Raw genomic sequence first — 18,160 nt, forward strand, 5'->3', positions numbered from 1 at the left:
TCATTTGCTGACACCGAGCAGCGCGTTTTCTTCCAAGAGAGCGCGCTCGGGCGTCGCGGCAGCGGGAGGCGCTGAGCGCCGGGGCCGAGCCGCGCTGCAGCCTGTGCTGGGGCACGTCCGCGGCGTTTGCCAGCTTTGCTGCATTTGCTGCGTTTGCCAGATTTGCCGGATTTGCTGTGTTTGATGCGTTTGCCAGATTTGCTGCATTTGCTGCATTCACTGCATTTGCAGCATTTGCCAGGTTTGCTGCGTTTGCCGGATTTGCTGCATCTGCTGCATCTGCCAGATTTGCTGCATCTGCTGCACTTGCTGCATCTGCCAGATTTGCTGCATTTGCTGCATCTGCTGCATCTGTCAGATTTGCTGCATCTGCCAGATTTGCTGCATTTGCTGGATTTACTGCATCTGCTGCATCTGTCATATTTGCTGCATCTGCCAGATTTGCTGCATCTGCTGCATCTGCTGCATCTGTCAGATTTGCTGCATCTGCCAGATTTGCTGCATTTGCTGCATCTGCCAGATCTGCCAGATGTGCTGCATCTGCCAGATGTGCTGGATTTGCCAGATGTGCTGGATTTGCTGGAGTTTTGTTTCCTCCTGCAGCCCTTGCGGGGGGGTCGGATGGGGGATACCGAGGCTGGCCGGAAACGGGGAGTAAGGCAGCGACATCTAGTGTCCCCCGGCCCCGCTGCTGGGGGGGGGGAGGCGCGAGCCTGGCCCCTTTGCCCCCCGAACAGGGTGGCCCGGGGGCTCCCCCGTGCGTGCCGGGCCACAGCACCCTGGGCGAAGGGCCGCAGGGGCGGCTCTGGCCCCCCCCCACCACCTGCCCGGCTCGTTACCCCCGTTAGCGCCGCAGCCGCCGGCCGGGCCGCCCAGGTGCGGGCGTTTGGGGCAGCGGCGGTATAAAGGGGGGGTGCTGGGAGGGAGGGGGGTGCTGCTGCTGCTTTGGGCTCCATCCTCCTTGCTGTGCACCCAAGGGTGCCCCACCAGCTGCCAGCACGGCTGCACCGCCGCCGCCGGGGGCCCTGCAGCCCACGCCGGCCCCCGAGGTGCTGGGCGAGGTGCTGAGCGCCCGCTTCGGCCCGCTGCCCCGAGCCGCCGCCATCGCCCGCCTGAAGAAGCGGCCGGCGGGGGGCTACGAGGCGGCGGGCGACCCGGCGGAGGTGCTGGAGCGCCGGCGGGTGGCCAACGCCAAGGAGCGCCAGCGGGTCGGGGCCCCCCACCATCACCCCCCCCCAACTACCGCCTGCCGCTGGGCTATTTAACTAGGTGGCATTTTGGGGGTTCCCCCCCCCCCAAATCACTTCTTTTTCTTTTTTTTTTATTTTCCGGCAGATCAAAAACCTGAACAGCGGCTTCTCGAAGCTCAAGGCGCTCGTGCCCCTGGTGCCCCGCGACCGCAAGCCCAGCAAGGCGGACACGCTGCGGGCCGCCGCCGAGTACATCCGCCTGCTCCGCTCGGTGCTGCAGGAGGCGGGTGCCCCCCAGGTACAGGACCCCCCCCCCCCCCCGACCCGCGGCTCCCTGCAGCCGCCTCGGCTCCCTCCCCTCACCCTCGACTCGGGCCGTCCCGCTTTTCGGCCGGGGAAGGGGCACGGGCGGGGGGGTTCGCTTGCTGCCGGCCGGCTTCCTAAAAGCAAATTTATTCTTTTTTTTTGCCCCCTGTTCTCCATCCTTCGCCCAGCGCCCCGAAGACGGGGCCGAGCGGGAGCCCCAGGCCCGCGGCGCCGAGGGGTGCGGGAAACCGGTAAGCGAGGGGCGGCTGTAGCGCGGTCCCCCTACAACCGGTGGAGGGGGTCGTTTCAACCAGGGCAGGGGGCTTTTCAATTCTCTCTCCCGAAGGTCCTACGAGCCCGGCCTTGAAGCGGCGAGACGGAGGAGAGGCCGACGGTCGGCTCCCGGAGGGGCGCGCGTGCCGGGGGGGGGGGTCCGGCCGGACCGAGGGGCGCGCGGCACTGGTGGGATCCATGCCGGCCCCCGGTAGAGCGGCCGCTCGGGGTGGGGGGGGGAGCACCGGGGGCTGGCGCCCACCGCCCAGCCGCCTCCGGGCCACAACTCGGCCGCGTTTTGGGGTGAAATAAATAAATACATTTATTTAAATAAATAATTTTGGGGGGGGGTGGGATGTAAGAGCATCCTTTCATGTAACCCCCACGAAGGGTCGGTTATTGCCGGCGTGGGGGGTGGTCGCGCGTGGGGCGGGGCCGCGCGTGGGGCGGCCCCCGCGGGGGCGGCGCTGCCCGGCGGGGAGCGCGCAGGGCGGCGCGGCAGCGCGCAGCGCCCGGCGATGCTCTGAGCAGGTAGGAGCTGCCGCCCCGGCCCCAGCCCCGCTTTGGGGGGGGGGGGGGGGTTCTTCCCCCCCCCCCTCCCCGGAGCCGGGTTTCCCCCCCCCCCCCATCCCCACCGCGGTCCGTGTGTCCGTCCCCGGCCGGGCCCCGCAGCGTGACTCAGCCGGGGAGATGCCGGCACCTGCGCTCGCCTCCGCCCGCCGCTTCTCTTTTGTCTCCTCTGCGGCCGCCCCACCCGTGGCATCGGGGCGGCGGCGGGGGCTGCGCGTCCCCCCCGCCGCCGCCGCCGCCCCGGCCGAGGAGCATCCCTCGGGGAGCGGGTTGGGGCGGGGGGGCTCTTCCCCTCGCCTATGTATCTCTGCTGGGGGGGGGGTTCCTCCCCTCTCCTATATAGCTCTGCTGGGGGGGGGTTCCTCCCATCGCCTATATATCCCTAAGGGGGGGGGTTCCCTCCCCTTGCCTATATATCTCTGCTGGGGGGGGGTTCCTCCCCTCGCCTATATATCTCTAAGGGGGGGTTCCTCCCCTCGCCTATATAGCTCTGCTGGGGGGGGGTTCCCTCCCCTCTCCTATGTATCTCTGCTGGGGGGGGGGTTCCTCCCCTCGCCTATATATCTCTGCTGGGGGGGGGGTTCCTCCCCTCGCCTATATATCTCTGCTGGGGGGGGGGTTCCCTCCCCTCTCCTATATATCTCTAAGGGGGGGGGTTCCTCCCATCGCCTATATATCTCTAAGGGGGGGGTTCCCTCCCCTTGCCTATATATCTCTGCTGGGGGGGGGTTCCTCCCCTCTCCTATATATCTCTAAGGGGGGGGGGTTCCCTCCCCTCTCCTATGTATCTCTGCTCGGGGGGGGGTTCCTCGCCTTGCCTATATATCCCTGCTGGGGGGGGGTTTCCTCCCCTCTCCTATATATCTCTAAGGGGGGGGGTTCCTCCCCCCTCCCAATTTCTTCCCGAAGCCGCCAGCGCCCGCGGGCCCCCCAGGAGAAGCCGCGCGCCGTCGCCCGGCCCGGCGGGTGGGTGGGGGGCGCGGGGGCATCGATGCCCGAGGCCGGGCTCCTCCGCAGCCCTCCTCCTCTCTTTGTTCCCCCCCGCCCCGGGGGGGCTCCCGGCGCCGGGTCCCACTCTCGGGTTTTGGGGGGGGGGGGAGACGCGACGACGGCGTTCGAGGCCCGTCGCCGGTGCCCCGTCGGGCGGTTTCGGAGCCCGGGTGCCCGCTGCTGCCTTGCAAGCTCCTCGGAGGGCCCCTTCCCGTGCCCTTTTTTGGGGGGGGGACCCCCACCGGCGCCCCCAGGCCCCTTCATCGGGCGGCGGCGCTCGCCGTTACGCGGCGCGGCGCAGCAGCATCCTCGCGCAGCGCCTGCAGCTCCCGCCCGTGGCCGGGCGGCTCCGCGTCGGGGCGGGTGGCCGGGGCCAAGACCCCCCCCCCCCCGCTGCGGGGCGCCCCAGACCGCCCCCCCCCCCGAACAGCGCCATTACTGCCGCGGCTTCAGGTGTGCCGGGGCCCATCGGTGAGCTGAGCTGGCCGTGCTCAGCGGGCAGCGCCCAAAGACCCCTGCAACCTGCTTCCTCGCTGCCGCCAAGGTCCTGCCGCCGGCCCCGGCTGCGGCCCCCGCGGGGCCCCCCCGCTCGTCCGGCGGCAGGGGAAAGGCCGGTTGGCGGGGCAGGGCGGGGGGCGCTGGGCGGGGGGCGCCCGCCTGGGCCCGCGCCTGCTGCAGCGGGGTCCGCAGCAGATCTTCGGCGGCGGGGGAAACGTGGACACGAGGGGAGGGTGTTGCGGGCGAGGGTGTTGCAGGGGAGGGTGTTGTGCATGAGCGTGTTGCAGGGGAAAGTTTCGCAAGGGAGGGTGTTGTGGGCGAGGGTGTTGCAGAGGAAGGTGTTGCAGGGGAGGGTGTTGCGGGTGAGGGCGTTGCAGGGGAGGGTGTTGCAGGGGAAGGTGTCATGGGCAAGGGTGTTGCAGGGGAAGGTGTTGCGGGTGAGGGTGTTGCGGGTGAGGGTGTTGTGGGGGAGGGTGTTTCGGGTGAAGGTGTTGCAGGGTTGGGTGTTGCAGGGGAAGGTGTTGCGGGTGAGGGTGTTGCAGGGTTGGGTGTTGCGGGTGAGGGTGTTGCAGGTGAGGATGTTGCAGGGGAAGGTGTTGCGGGTGAGGGTGTTGTGGGCGAAGGTGTTGCAGGGTTGGGTGTTGCAGGGGAAGGTGTTGTTGCAGGCAAGGGTGTTGCAGGAGAGGGTGTTGCGGGCGAGGGTGTTGCAGGGGAGGGTGTTGTGCATGAGCATGTTGCAGGGGAAAGTTTCGCAAGGGAGGGTGTTGTGGGCGAGGGTGTTGCAGAGGAAGGTGTTGCAGGGGAGGGTGTTTCAGGGGAAGGTGTCATGGGCGAGGGTGTCTCAGGGGAAGGTGTTGCGGGCAAGGGTGTTGCAGGGGAAGGTGTTGCGGGTGAGGGTGTTGCAGGGGAAGGTGTTGTGCATGAGGGTGTTGCGGTGTTGCAGGGGAAGGTGTTGCGGGTGAGGGTGTTGTGGGCGAGGGTGTTGCAGGGTTGGGTGTTGCGGGCGAGGGTGTTGCGGGCGAGGGTGTTGTAGGGTTGGGTGTTGCAGGGGAAGGTGTTGCGGGCGAGGGTGTTTTTGCGGGCGAGGGTGTTGCGGGTGAGAGTGTTGCAGGGGAGGGTGTTGCAGGGGAGGGTGTTGTAGGGGAGGGTGTTGTAGGGGAAGGTGTCGTGGGTGAGGGTGTCTCAGGGGAAGGTGTTGTGGGCGAGGGTGTTGCAGGGTTGGGTGTTGCGGGCGAGGGTGTTGCAGGGTTGGGTGTTGCAGGGTTGGGTGTTGCGGGCGAGGGTGTTGCGGGCGGCGGTTCCCGCACGGCCGCTCGCCCGCAGGCCCCCCGGAGGCGCGCCGGGACGCCGCCAGGATGAGCGCCGCCGGCAGCCCTGAGCCGTCGCCGCCGGCCGCCGCCGCCGAACCCTCGCAGCCGCGCGCCCGCGCGCCGCCGCCGGCCGACCTGCGGCAGGACTTGAGCATGATGGAGCAGAAGAAGCGGGTGACCGTGATCCTGCAGAGCCCGGTGAGGGCGGCGGGGCGGCCGCAGGCCGGCGGGTGAGGGCGGCGGGGAGCGGGGGCCGGGGCGGGGGGGGCGCCGGCCCGTTTCGGGGTGACGCCGGGGACGGTGCAGTCTTTCAGGGAGGAGCTGGAGAGCCTCATCCAGGAGCAGACGAAGAAAGGCAACAAGTGGTCGAACGTGTGGGCCCTGCGGCAGATCGCCGACTTCATGGCCAGCACGTCGCCGGCCGCCTTCCCCACGTCGCCCACGGGTAGGAGGGGAGGAGGGAGGGAGCGGGGGCGGCGCGGACGGCGCTGAGCCCGCGTCCCCTCGGCGGCAGGTCCGTCCGGCGTGACGCCCATCGACGACCTGCACGGGGCCGAGGCGGCGGCGCTGGCCAAGGGCGAGCGGCTGATGCGCTGCAAGGTGGGCAGCGTGTGCCGCCTGCTCGACCTGTACGGCTGGGCGCAGCTCGGCGACGCCTGCGTCTCGGTGAGCGGCCGCGGCGCCGACGGCGCCCCGTCCCCCTCCCCTCCCGCCGCCGCCGCCATGGCCGGCGCACCCACCTCTCGCCCGCCCGCAGCTGCGGCTCAGCAAGGAGCAGGAGCATTTCCTGGTCAGCCCCAAGGGGCTCTGCTGCAGCGAGGTGACGGCGTCCAGCTTGGTGAGTCCCCGCGGCGGCGGGCGGTGGCGGCGGCGTCCCCCGCGGCGGGCGCTGAAGGCACCGGGCGCTGGCCCCGCCGCAGGTCAAGGTGAACATGCTGGGCGAGGTGGTGGAGCAGGGCAGCACGGGCTTCGCCGTGGACGCCGGCGCCTTCAGCCTGCACGCCGCCGTCTACGCCGCCCGGCCGGCCGCCCGCTGCGTCGTGCGCCTGCACACGCCGGCCGCCGCCGCAGTAAGCGGGGGGGGGGACGGCGGGGGGGGGGGGTTTGGGGAGGGGGGGGACGGGCTGCCGGCCGTGCCGCGCTCCGCAGGTGTCGGCCATGCGCTGCGGGCTGCTGCCGGTGTCGCACGAGGCGCTGCTGGCCGGCGAGGCGGCCTACCTGGATTTCGGCGGCGCGCCGCAGGACGAGGCCGAGCGCCTGCGCCTCCAGAAGTGCCTGGGTCCCACCTGCAAGGTGAGGAGGAGGAGGGAGGAAGGGGAGGGGGGGGGGACCCGACCGCCGCCGTGGGCCCCCCCCCCCGCTCCGAGCGGCAGCTCTGCCGCCGCGCAGGTGCTGGTGCTGCGCAACCACGGCGTGCTGGCGCTGGGCGACACCGTGGAGGAGGCTTTCTACAAGACCTTCCACCTGCAGGCCGCCTGCGAGATCCAGGTGAGCAGGTCTCTGCCGCCAGCATGGTGCACCAGCTCCATGCGCTGAGCTGCGCCAGGCCTCTGCCGCCAGCACGGCGCGCCGGGACCGTGCGCTGAGCTGGGGCAGGTCTCTGCTGCCAGCATGGTGCGCCGGGACCGTGCGCTGAGCTGGGGCAGGTCTCTGCTGCCAGCATGGTGCGCCGGGACCGTGCGCTGAGCTGGGGCAGGTCTCTGCTGCCAGCATGGTGCGCCGGGACCGTGCGCTGAGCTGGGGCAGGTCTCTGCTGCCAGCATGGTGCACCAGCTCCATGCACTGAGCTGTGCCAGGTCTCTGCTGCCAGCATGGTGCGCCGGGACCATGCACTGAGCTGGGGCAGGTCTCTGCTGCCAGCATGGTGCGCCGGGACCGTGCGCTGAGCTGGGGCAGGTCTCTGCTGCCAGCATGGTGCACCAGGACCGTGCGCTGAGCTGAGGCAGGTCTCTGCCGCCAGCATGGTGCACCGGGACCGTGCACTGAGCTGGGGCAGGTCTCTGCTGCCAGCATGGTGCGCCGGGACCGTGCGCTGAGCTGGGGCAGGTCTCTGCCGCCAGCATGGTGCACCGGGACCGTGCACTGAGCTGGGGCAGGTCTCTGCCGCCAGCATGGTGCGCCGGGACCGTGCGCTGAGCTGGGGCAGGTCTCTGTCGCCAGCATGGTGCACCAGGACCGTGCACTGAGCTGGGGCCAGGTCTCTGCCGCCAGCATGGCACCCCAGCACCATGCACTGAGCTGGGGCAGGTCTCTGCTGCCAGCATGGTGCACCAGCTCCATGCACTGAGCTGGGGCAGGCCTCTGCTGCCAGCATGGTGTGCCAGGACTGCGCACTGAGCTGGGGCAGGTCTCTGCTACCAGCATGGTGTGCCGGGACCGTGCACTGAGCTGGGGCCAGGTCTCTGCTGCCAACATGGCGCCCCAGCACCGTGCACTGAGCTGCGCCAGGTCTCTGCCGCCAACATGGCACCCCAGCACCGTGCACTGAGCTGCGCCAGGTCTCTGCCGCCAGCATGGCGCCCCAGCACCGTGCACTGAGCTGCGCCAGGCCTCTGCCGCCAACATGGCGCCCCAGCACCGTGCACTGAGCTGCGCCAGGCCTCTGCCGCCGGCCCACCGGCCCGGCACCGCGCGCAACCGGCGCCGCCTCGCCCGGTGCCCGGCCGTGCCCGGCAGCAGCGCCCCGGCCTCCGCCGCAGGTGTCCGCGCTGTCGAGCGCCGGCGGCGCCCAGAACCTCATCGTGCTGGAGCGCGACAAGCACCGGCCGCACGCCGCCGGCTCCGTGCGCTGGGCGGGCAGCACCTTCGGGCCCATGCAGAAGAGCCGCCTGGGCGAGCACGAGTTCGAGGCCCTCATGCGCATGCTCGACAACCTGGTAAGCCGAGCCGGCCCCGGCTCTCGGCTCCCGCCGTGCAGCAAACGCCCCCCGAAAGTGAAAGAGGTGGGGGGGGGGGGAAAAACACCCCCCAACGGAGCTGTGCGCTGCCTTCCCAGGGCTACCGGACGGGCTACACCTACCGCTACCCCTTCGTGCAGGAGAAGAGCAAGCCCAAGAGCGACGTGCTCATCCCCGCCACGGTGACGGCCTTCGTCTTCGACGAGGAGGCCACGGCGCCGGCGCTGCGCCCGCGCGCCCGCAAGCAGCAGAAGGAGAAGACGCGTTGGCTCAACACCCCCAACACCTACCTGCGGGTGGACGTGGCCGACGAGCAGCCCGGCGGCCCCAAGACCAAGACCACGGTAGGGCGAGCGGCGGGGTAACGGCGGCGGCCGGCTCGGGGCGGCGTTTCACGCGGCGCCGTTTCCTCCCGCCAGTGGCTGAAAGCCGACGAGCTCGAGAAAGGCAGCAGCGGGACGGCGATCCGGGTGGAGAACCCCAACCAGTTCGTGCCTCTCTACACGGACCCGCAGGAGGTGCTGGAGATGAGGAACAAGGTGGGGGGGCCGGCGGCGGGCTCGGCGGGGCCGGTCGGCGCGGCTCGTGCCCCCGGTAGATGCTCCCGTCTCGTCTGGTCCCCCCAGATCCGCGAGCAGAACCGCCAGGACGTCAAGTCGGCCGGGCCCCAGTCGCAGCTGCTGGCCGGCGTCATCGGCGAGGCGAGCCGCAGCCCCGTACGTCGCCCCGCGGGCCGCCCGTCCCCGTCCGCGTCCCCGCCGGCAGCCCCACGGCTTCGCGTCCCCGTCCCCGCCGGCAGCCCCGTCCCCATGTCCCCGTGTCCCCGTCCCCGCCGGCAGCCCCGTCCCCGTGTCCCCGTGTCCCCGTCCCCGCCGGCAGCCCCACGCCGTCCCCCGTGGCGTCGCGTCCCCGTCCCCATCAACAGCCCCGTGCTGTCCCCCGTGGCGTCACGTCCCCGTCCCCATGTCCCCGTCCCCGTGTCCCCGTCCCCGCCGGCAGCCCCGCGCCATTTCCCGTGGCGTCACGTCCCCGTCCCCATCAGCAGCCCCATCCCCATCCCCATGTCCCCGTCCCCGCGGGCCGCCCGTCCCCGTCCGCGTCCCCGCCGGCAGCCCCGTCCCCGTGTCCCCGTCCCCGCCGGCAGCCCCGCGCCGTCCCCCGCGGCGTCGCGTCCCCGTCCCCATGGGCAGCCCCGTCCCCGTGTCCCCGTCCCCGTGTCCCCGTCCCCGCCGGCAGCCCCGCGCCGTCCCCCGCGGCGTCGTGTCCCCGTCCCCGTCCCCGTCCCCGTGTCCCCGTCCCCACTGGCAGCCCTGTCCCCATCCCCATGTCCCCGTCCCCGCCGGCAGCCCCGCGCCATTTCCTGCGGCGTCACGTCCCCGTCCCCATCAGCAGCCCCATGTCCCCGTCCCCATGTCCCCGTCCCCGCCAGCAGCCCCGTGCCGTCCCCCGCGGCTTCGCGTCCCCGTCCCCGCCGGCAGCCCCGTCCCCATGTCCCCGTCCCCGTGTCCCCGTCCCCGCCGACAGCCCCGTCCCCATGTCCCCGTCCCCATGTCCCCGTGTCCCCGTCCCCACCGGCAGCCCCACGCCGTCCCCCGTGGCGTCGCGTCCCCGTCCCCATCAACAGCCCCGTGCCGTCCCCCGTGGCGTCACGTCCCCGTCCCCATGGGCAGCCCCGTCCCCATGTCCCCATCCCCGTGTCCCCGTCCCCGCCGGCAGCCCCGTCCCCATGTCCCCGTGTCCCCGTCCCCACCGGCAGCCCCACGCCGTCCCCCGTGGCGTCGCGTCCCCGTCCCCATCAACAGCCCCGTCCCCATGTCCCCGTCCCCATGTCCCCGTGTCCCCGTCCCCATCAACAGCCCCGTGCCGTCCCCCGTGGCGTCACGTCCCCGTCCCCATGGGCAGCCCCGTCCCCATGTCCCCATCCCCGTGTCCCCGTCCCCGCCGGCAGCCCCGTCCCCATGTCCCCGTGTCCCCGTCCCCACCGGCAGCCCCACGCCGTCCCCCGTGGCGTCGCGTCCCCGTCCCCATGGGCAGCCCCGTCCCCATGTCCCCGTCCCCGTGTCCCCGTCCCCGCCGGCAGCCCCGCGCCATTTCCCGTGGCGTCACGTCCCCGTCCCCATCAGCAGCCCCGTCCCCATCCCCATGTCCCCGTCCCCGCGGGCCGCCCGTCCCCGTCCGCGTCCCCGCCGGCAGCCCCATCCCCGTCCCCGTGTCCCCGTCCCCACCGGCAGCCCCGCGCCGTCCCCCGTGGCGTCGCGTCCCCGTCCCCATGGGCAGCCCTGTCCCCGTCCCCATGTCCCCGTCCCCACCGGCAGCCCCGCGCCATTTCCCGTGGCGTCACGTCCCCGTCCCCATCAGCAGCCCCGTCCCCATCCCCATGTCCCCGTCCCCGCCGGCAGCCCCGTCCCCGTCCGCGTCCCCGCCAGCAGCCCCACGGCTTCGTGTCCCCGTCCCCGCCGGCAGCCCCGTCCCCGTCCCCATGTCCCCGTCCCCATCAACAGCCCCGTGCTGTCCCCCGCGGCGTCGCGTCCCCGTCCCCATGGGCAGCCCCGTCCCCATGTCCCCGTCCCCGTGTCCCCGTCCCCGCCGGCAGCCCCGTCCCCGTCCCCGTCCCCACCGGCAGCCCCACGCCGTCCCCCGTGGCGTCGCGTCCCCGTCCCCATCAACAGCCCCGTGCTGTCCCCCGTGGCGTCGCGTCCCCGTCCCCATGGGCAGCCCCGTCCCCATGTCCCCGTCCCCGTGTCCCCGTCCCCGCCGGCAGCCCTGTCCCCGTCCCCGTCCCCGCCGGCAGCCCCGCGCCATTTCCCGCGGCGTCACGTCCCCGTCCCCATCAGCAGCCCCTTGCTGTCCCCCGCACCGTCCCCGTGTCCCCTATCCCCATGGGCAGCCCCATGCCGTCCCCCGCAGTGCCCCGCGTCCCCGTCCCCATGGGCAGCCCCGTCGCTGTCCCCATGTCCCCGTCCCCACCGGCAGCCCCGCGCCGTCCCCCGCAGCGTCCCCGTCCCCATGTCCCCGTCCCCGCCAGCAATCCCGCGCCGTCCCCCGCGGCTTCGCGTCCCCGTGGGCAGCCCCGTCCCCATCCCCGTGTCCCCGTCCCCACTGGCAGCCCTGTCCCCATCCCCATGTCCCCGTCCCCGCCGGCAGCCCCGCGCCATTTCCTGCGGCGTCACGTCCCCGTCCCCATCAGCAGCCCCATGTCCCCGTCCCCATGTCCCCGTCCCCGCCAGCAGCCCCGCGCCGTCCCCCGCGGCTTCGCGTCCCCGTGGGCAGCCCCGTCCCCATCCCCATGTCCCCGTCCCCGCTGGCAGCCCCTCGCTGTCCCCCGCACTGTCCCCACGTCCCTGTCGGCAGCCCCGCACCATTCCCCGTGTCCCCTGTCCCCATGGGCAGCCCCTCGCTGTCCCCCGCACCGACCCTGTGTCCCTGTCCCCATGGGCAGCCCCACACCGTCTCCTGCAGTGCCCCGTGTCCCCATCCCCATCAGCAGCCCCGCGCTGTCCCCCGTGGTGTCGCGTCCCCGTCCCCGTGGGCAGCCCTGTCCCCGTCCCCGTGTCCCCGTCCCCGCCGGCAGCCCCAACCCCGTCCCCATGTCCCCGTCCCCGCCGGCAGCCCCGCGCCGTCCCCCGCGGCGTCGTGTCCCCGTCCCCGTGGGCAGCCCTGTCCCCGTCCCCATGTCCCCGTGTCCCCGTCCCTGCCGGCAGCCCCGCGCCGTCTCCCATGTCCCCATTCCCATCCCTGTGGGCAGCCCCTCGCCGTCCCCATGTCCCCGTCCCCGCCGGCAGCCCTGTCCCCGTCCCCATGTCCCTGTCCCCGCCAGCAGCCCCTCGCTGTCCCCCACACCGTCCCCATGTCTGTCCCCGCCGGCAGCCCCGCACCGTCCCCGCGTCCGTCCCCGCTGGCAGCCCCGCACCGTCCCCGCGTCCCCGTCCCCGCGGGCAGCCCCTCGCCATCCCCCGTCCCCGTCCCCATGGGCAGCCCCGTCCCCCCATCCCCGTCCCCGCGGGCAGCCCCACGCCATCCCCCGTCCCCGTCCCCGCCGGCAGCCCCGCGGCGCCCCCCATCCCCGTCCCCGTGGGCAGCCCCTCGCCACCCCCCCGTCCCCACGGGCAGCCCCGCGGCGTCGCCCCGTCCCCTCGCCTTTTCCCGCGTCCCCGTCCCCGCAGCTGCCCCTGCCCGGAGCCGCCCCCCCCCTCCACCCCGAAACGCCGCCGCGGCCCTGACGCGAGGGCGGCGGTTTCAGTCGACAGAGAGTCAGTTGGCGGCCGCCGAGGCGCCGGGGGAGCCGCGGGAGGAGGCGCCGGCCGAGCCGGAGCCCCCCAACCCCTTCAGCCAGCTGACGGACCAGGAGCTGGAGGAGTACAAGCGGGAGGTGGAGCGCAAAAAGCTGGCGCCGCACGGTACGGCCCGCCGGCGGGGACGGCCGCGGGGGTCCCCGTCCCCGCCTCGCCGCCAGCCCCCTCTCTCCGCTCGCAGGCGAGAAGGACGCCGGCGAGGAGAGGAGGCCGGCTTCGCCCCTCGCCGAGCCGCCCGGGGGTGAGGGGGCCGGCGAGGAGGAGGAGGAGGAGGAAGGCGAGCAGGCGCCGGCCGAGCCCCCCGCCGAGCCGGCCCAGGGCGAGGAGCGAGGGGCCGAGGAGGAAGGCGGCAAGGCGGGGAGCCGGGAGGCGGACGGCGGCAAGGAGCGGGTCGAGACGGCGCCCAGCAGCCCGGCGTCGCCCGAGGGCTCGCCCTCCAAGTCGCCCTCCAAGAAGAAGAAGAAGTTCCGCGCGCCGTCCTTCCTCAAGAAGGGCAGGAAGAAGGAGAAAGCGGAGGCCTGAGGCGGCCCCCCCCCCCGCCCCCCCTCGGCCGGCCATGCCCCCCCCTCCCGACCTCGCCGCACGCCGGCAAATAAAACGAGGGCGCAAAAGAGCACCCCCCCCCGTGCCCTCTCCGCCCTCGGCTGCGAGTGGTCTCTGCCCCGCGGCGCCGCTGAGGACGGACGCGCTCGTGTCACCGCTGCCTCCGCCCCCCCCCCCCCGCCCCGGACCGTTTCGGCGCGCGGAACCAAAGAGCCGCGGCGCCGGTTCCCGCCGGGGCGGAGGGAGCGGCCGGGCCGGAAGCGAGGGGAGGGGAGGGGAGGGCGGGGCCGGAAGTGCAGGCGGCGGCGGCGGCGGGATGGGCCGCAGCCGCTCCCGGTCACCGCCGCGTCGCGGTGAGGGGGGCCCGGGGCTGGGGGGGGACACGGAGCCGGGCCAGGGCTGGGGAGGAGGAGCTGGTGTGGGGCGGGGGGGGACATGGAGCCGGTGTGGGGCTGGGGAGGAGGAGCTGGTGTGGGGCTGGGGGAGGACATGGAGCCGGTGTGGGGCTGGGGGGGGGGAAGGAGCCGGTGTGGGGAGGGGGTGGGACATGGAGCCGGTGTGGGGCTGGGGGGGGGAAGGAGCCGGTGTGGGGCTGGGGGGGGGGGAAGGAGCTGGTGTGGGGCTGGGGAGGGGGGAAGGTGCCGGTCCAGGGCTGGGGAGGGGGGGGAGGAGCTGGTGTGGGGCTGGGGTGGGATATGAAGCCGGTGTGGGGCTGGGGGAGGACATGGAGCCGGTGTGGGGCTGGGGGTGGGGGAAGGAGCCGGTCTGGGGCTGGGGAGGGGGAGGAGGAGCTGGTGTGGGGCTGGGGGAGGACATGGAGCCGGTGTGAGGCTGGGGGGGGGGGGAAGGAGCCGGTGTGGGGCTGGGAGGGGGGGAAGGAGCTGGTCTGGAGCTGGGGGAGGACACGGAGCCGGTGTGGGGCTGGGGGGGGGGGAAGGAGCCGGTGTGAGGCTGGGGGGGGACATGGAGCCGGTGTGGGGCTGGGGGGGGGACACAGAGCCGGTCTGGGGCTGGGAGGGGGGGAAGGAGCTGGTGTGGGGCTGGGGGAGGACACAGAGCCGGTGTGGGGCTGGGGGAGGACACGGAGCCCGGTGTGGGGCTGGGGAGTGGGGGAAGGAGCCCGGTGTGGGGCTGGGAAGGGGGAGAAGGAGCCGGTCTGGGGGAGGACACAGAGCCAGTGTGGGGCTGGGAGTGGGGGAAGGAGCTGGTGTGGGGCTGGGGGGGGGAAGGAGAAGCTGGTGTGGGGCTGGGGGGGGGAAGGAGAAGCTGGTGTGGGGCTGGGGGGGGACACGGAGCCGGTGTGGGGCTGGGAGGGGGGGAAGGAGCTGGTGTGGGGCTGGGGGGGGACACGGAGCCGGTGTGGGGCTGGGAGTGGGGGAAGGAGCTGGTGTGGGGCTGGGGGGGGGGGAAGGAGAAGCTGGTGTGGGGCTGGGGGGGACACGGAGTCGGTTTGGGGCCAGGGGGGGAGGAAGGAGCCAGTCTGGGGCTGGGGGAGGACACGGAGCTGGTCTGGGGCTGGGAGGGAGGGGGAAGGTGCCGGTCTGAGGCTGGGGAGGGGACACGGAGCCCGGTGTGGGGCTGGGAGGGGGGAGGAAGGAGCCGGTGTGGGGCTGGGGGGGACATGGAGCTGGGGCTGGGGAGTGGGGGAAGGAGCTAGTCTGGGGCTTGGGGGCAGAAGGAGCCGGTCTGGGGCTGGGAGGGATATGGAGTTGGGCCTGGGTCTGGGGGGGGGAGGATACAGAGTCGGTCCGGGTGCGTGGGGAGGGGGGGGGGGGGAGGAGCTGGGCCCGGGGCTGGCAGGGGGACACAGAGCTGATCCCGGGGCTGGGGGGAATACAGAGCTGGTCCTGGGGGTGGGGGGGGGACACGGAGCTGGACCCAGTGCTGGGGGGGACACAGATCCCTCCTGGGGTTTGGGGGGTGGGGAAGGAGGGACAGAGCTAGACCCACAGGCCCAGGCCAGATGTGGGGAAGGGTCTCCTGAAGCCTCGGGGAAGGTGAACAAGGCCCCCCCACCCCGCAGCCACGAGATGAAGGCGAGGGCTCTTGCCCTTGGTCCGGGGGGGGGCAGGCCACGCAGGGGCGGGAGAGCGCAGGAGCCGTCCCCCCCCGGCACCCCCTTGGCCGTCACCGGGCGGAGGGGAGGGAAGGGCTCTCTCCTGCGGCTCTGGCCTTGGCGGGGGTCACCGAGCCCGGCGGGGGGAGGCGGCGGCGGTGGCATCTGGCTGGCTGCTGACCGCTGCGGAGGGACCCGCTCACGGGGCTCGCCTTTGAAAAGCGGGGCTGCAGCGGGAGGCGGGTCAGGAGGCAGGAGCTGTAAACCGAGCGGTAAACCGAGCGCTGCCTTTCGTCCTGTCGCGACGCCAAGCAGAGCGCCGACGCTCGCGGTCCGCTTCGCGGGAGAGGGAGAGGAGGCGAAGAGAGCGCTCTCGGTCCCGCGAGAGGGACAGGAGGAGGAGCCGCTCCCGCTCCCCGCACCGGAGGCGCTCCAGGTGAGGGCAGGGGTGGCACGGGAACTCACCCGCGTCCTTTTCACACCGCTGTTCTTCCTCCACGTGGCTCCCCGCACGGTGCGGCGGGCGGGCTTACGGCACGGCTTGGGCGACGCGGTCGAGCGCTTCATGCAGCGCTACCTGCTCCTCCCTGGCTGCGAAGCTGAAACCCGTGCGCGTTTGAAACGTCAGGTCCCCAAGACGGCACAGGTCCAGTTCTTCCTCCCCGCCGCGGCTGAAGGAAAGGCGAGATGAAGAGAAGAAAGAAATAAAGGACTCCAAAAGCAAAGAGCGTCAGATCACTGGTAACGGAGCAGCGTCCCGGCTCGCCGCGTTTTTTCTTGTTTGCCGATACCTCCTTGGTCCTGGGTTCTCGGACCAAAATACCGCTTAGGTTGCGACCAGCGCAGGAGGCACTGGTTTCTCTTGTTGAGTTCTTTAGTTTGGTGAACTCATATACTTTGTTGCCGTTTCAGAGGAAGATTTGCAGGGCAAGACGGAAGAGGAAATTGAGATGATGAAAATGATGGGGTTTGCCTCTTTTGACACGACAAAGGTGAGTGTGGATCGGGCGATCCCACGGCTGTGCTGTACGGCTAGAGGTGGAGTCTGGAAACGGCTTTCCACTCTCTCTCCCCCTGGCTGTGATGTATGAAGGGTTTGTGCACAAAGGAGTCGTTGAGTCCGCTTGCCCGAACAGTCCCTCGTTAGCACCGGACAGGTCCTAACGATGATGTCCGGCTTTGCTCCGTATGTGCCCAAGTCTCTTTCCCTGCTGTCAGGACACCCAAACTGCAGTGGGGTTCCCTCCTTACAGCTCTGGAGCTTGGGCACAGATCAGTGTTTTGCCCCTCGTAGAGGCATCCTGTGTGAAATGTCCCGATCCCACCTGTACGTGTGCTCTCTGCGTTACCGTGCCCTTTCTCCGGCAGGCTCCGGACAGCGCGCTGACTTTTGGACCGTTTTTCTTGTTGTGCCTTTCAGGGGAAGAAGGTGGACGGTGCCGCAAATGCCTATGCCATCAACGTGTCACAGAAGAGAAAATACAGGTTGGTGTTTCTGCCCGTGGGGAAACTCGCCCTGCTGTGGTGACCGCGCAGAATTTAGCTGCGTTTTTATGATAGAGAAATAATTCCTTTTACGCGGTGGTCTCATTCAGAGGAAGCTCTGCAGCCTTATGGTGAAGCTGCTGTCCCTAAGCTTATTTAGGAGGTGATCTGGCTGCTTTTACCTTCACAAAGACAAGCTGTACACTTTGTACTATCAGACAGGGGTAAGTTTGAGGCCTCTGGTTTCTCCTTGAAATCCTGAAAGCAAAAAGGGCGCGTTGTCTGTCAGCAAGACGTGCTGCGTGTGGCTAGAACAGGACAGAGCATCAGTCCTCCCCTAAGGAACTCTGTTGTCCTGTTTCTTGGAATAAAAAAATAGAGCCTGTTAATTCTGTTTTCTTTTTCACGGGAGACTGAGTTTAAAGCATGCAGAACATCTGTAGTGGCAGACTTTGGATTTGGTGCTTCTGTTTTAACCAGGCAGGTGCAGACCTGACAGCATCACGCTGGTGGTGCTCCAGAGGTTCAGTCCTCAGCAAGGTGTCCAATTTAAACAAGAAAGGTGCTCGATATAAGCCACTTGGTTGTTGTGCACTTGTTCCTTCAGCCTTGGGGAGTTTGATTTCCCCGTGGCTGCTGATTACCGTTACAGACCTCTGTCAGATACTCCTTTGCAGCCGATCTAGCTGGAAGTTTGCCGGTCTTCTAAAGTTTGGAGTCTCTTGTGGTTGGTTGGTTGGTTGGTGTTAAGCGTAGTTACTGATGTTGTTTTCCTTCCTCTCACCACAGGCAGTACATGAACAGAAAAGGAGGATTCAACAGACCTTTGGATTTCATTGCTTGACGCTTGGATTGGTCAGTTGCCTGTGGGGAAGGACTTACTGCGTCACCAGTGAATAGCACTTGCTTTCACACATGCTGGTAGCTCAGAGACAGGATTTTGGCTTCTCTCTGTAAAATGAAACGGGGTTATTTATAACAAATGCAGGTGTGCTTCCTCTGCCCCACAGGAAGAGAGGGAAAAGATCGTTGTTCCTTAGAGTCTTTGGTTTTTATAATGTCCAGCTTGGTTCGTTCCTTGTCAGGGTTACCTGATGGTTGTACTTTTCTTGTGTTGTTTTTTTTTTAATAACTCGGTATTGTCCATAACAATAAAAATCTGTATATATTTTCCTTTGCTCTTTAAACTGCGATAGCATCACTCAGGAATAAAATGAGAGAGAGGAGGCTGCTGAAGATCTCTGGGCAGTTATTTGCCTGAATGTAGCGGTGGTTCAGAGTAGGCGTTAACAACCCGCAGTACGTGGGTAGCGCTGGAAGAAAGCTGCTTCCAAGGAGCATGGGAACACGGCGTGAAGAGCTGAACGCCTCCTTGCACGCGTGTGGTCGGAGCTGTGTGGAGCCGGGAGCAGCTACCGATGGTGTTAATCCTGCTCTTTGAGCAGGCGGAGTTTGGGAACCTGTGGTTTAGGGTTTCAAGCAGAAAAGCGTTGGTTGTGTTTTTGTTTGTGTATCGATTGGCTCACCCCGACGCTTCGCTGCTTCTTATCTTACTGCTGAAACAGTTGTTTGTGCAGGATTTCTCACCTGCAGATCATACCGTACGTTTAATCCTCGTCTTGCTACTTCAGTCATCAAATTCTTCCTAACCACAGCATGGGATGGCACGGGAATGTTAAACCGGGCTTGAACGTTTAGCAGTATTTCTGCTACTTTCGAGGCTGAGCCTTTCCTGGGCAAAGCAGGGAGC

General features: G+C 69.6%; 3 protein-coding genes across 5 annotated transcripts; all 3 read left to right on the forward strand.

Annotated features, from left to right (window-relative positions):
* The first annotated feature begins 621 nt into the window (after nt 1-621).
* On the forward strand, nt 622-1,997 carry FIGLA (folliculogenesis specific bHLH transcription factor). The gene is made up of 5 exons (XM_068920526.1): nt 622-654; nt 849-1,208; nt 1,336-1,488; nt 1,685-1,747; nt 1,843-1,997. Exons 1-5 carry the CDS (start codon nt 622-624, stop codon nt 1,861-1,863), a joined length of 630 nt encoding a protein of 209 aa, XP_068776627.1. The 3' UTR covers nt 1,864-1,997.
* Nucleotides 1,998-5,093: 3,096 nt separating this feature from the next.
* Nucleotides 5,094-12,890, forward strand: ADD2 (adducin 2). Of its 3 annotated transcripts, none has more exons than XM_068920922.1 (13): nt 5,103-5,335; nt 5,444-5,582; nt 5,652-5,803; nt 5,895-5,975; nt 6,058-6,207; nt 6,287-6,430; nt 6,527-6,625; nt 7,837-8,013; nt 8,133-8,378; nt 8,454-8,573; nt 8,661-8,750; nt 12,275-12,431; nt 12,508-12,888. In XM_068920922.1, the coding sequence occupies exons 1-13, from the start codon at nt 5,183-5,185 to the stop codon at nt 12,846-12,848; spliced, it is 2,049 nt and encodes a 682-aa protein (XP_068777023.1). In that variant the 5' UTR covers nt 5,103-5,182; the 3' UTR covers nt 12,849-12,888. The 3 variants fall into 3 exon arrangements, with proteins under 3 accessions (XP_068777025.1, XP_068777023.1, XP_068777024.1); XM_068920923.1 differs by having other exon boundaries at nt 5,652-5,737; XM_068920924.1 differs by lacking the exon at nt 7,837-8,013 and having other exon boundaries at nt 5,094-5,335; nt 8,175-8,378; nt 12,508-12,890.
* Nucleotides 12,891-13,108: 218 nt separating this feature from the next.
* SNRNP27 (small nuclear ribonucleoprotein U4/U6.U5 subunit 27) lies at nt 13,109-17,583 on the forward strand. The gene is made up of 6 exons (XM_068920926.1): nt 13,109-13,222; nt 15,241-15,361; nt 15,554-15,666; nt 15,838-15,917; nt 16,346-16,410; nt 17,200-17,583. Exons 1-6 carry the CDS (start codon nt 13,186-13,188, stop codon nt 17,252-17,254), a joined length of 471 nt encoding a protein of 156 aa, XP_068777027.1. The 5' UTR covers nt 13,109-13,185; the 3' UTR covers nt 17,255-17,583.
* The last annotated feature ends 577 nt before the right edge of the window (nt 17,584-18,160 follow it).

This window comes from Struthio camelus, chromosome 27 (assembly GCF_040807025.1).
Source record: "Struthio camelus isolate bStrCam1 chromosome 27, bStrCam1.hap1, whole genome shotgun sequence".
NCBI classification, from domain to species: Eukaryota; Metazoa; Chordata; class Aves; order Struthioniformes; family Struthionidae; genus Struthio; species Struthio camelus.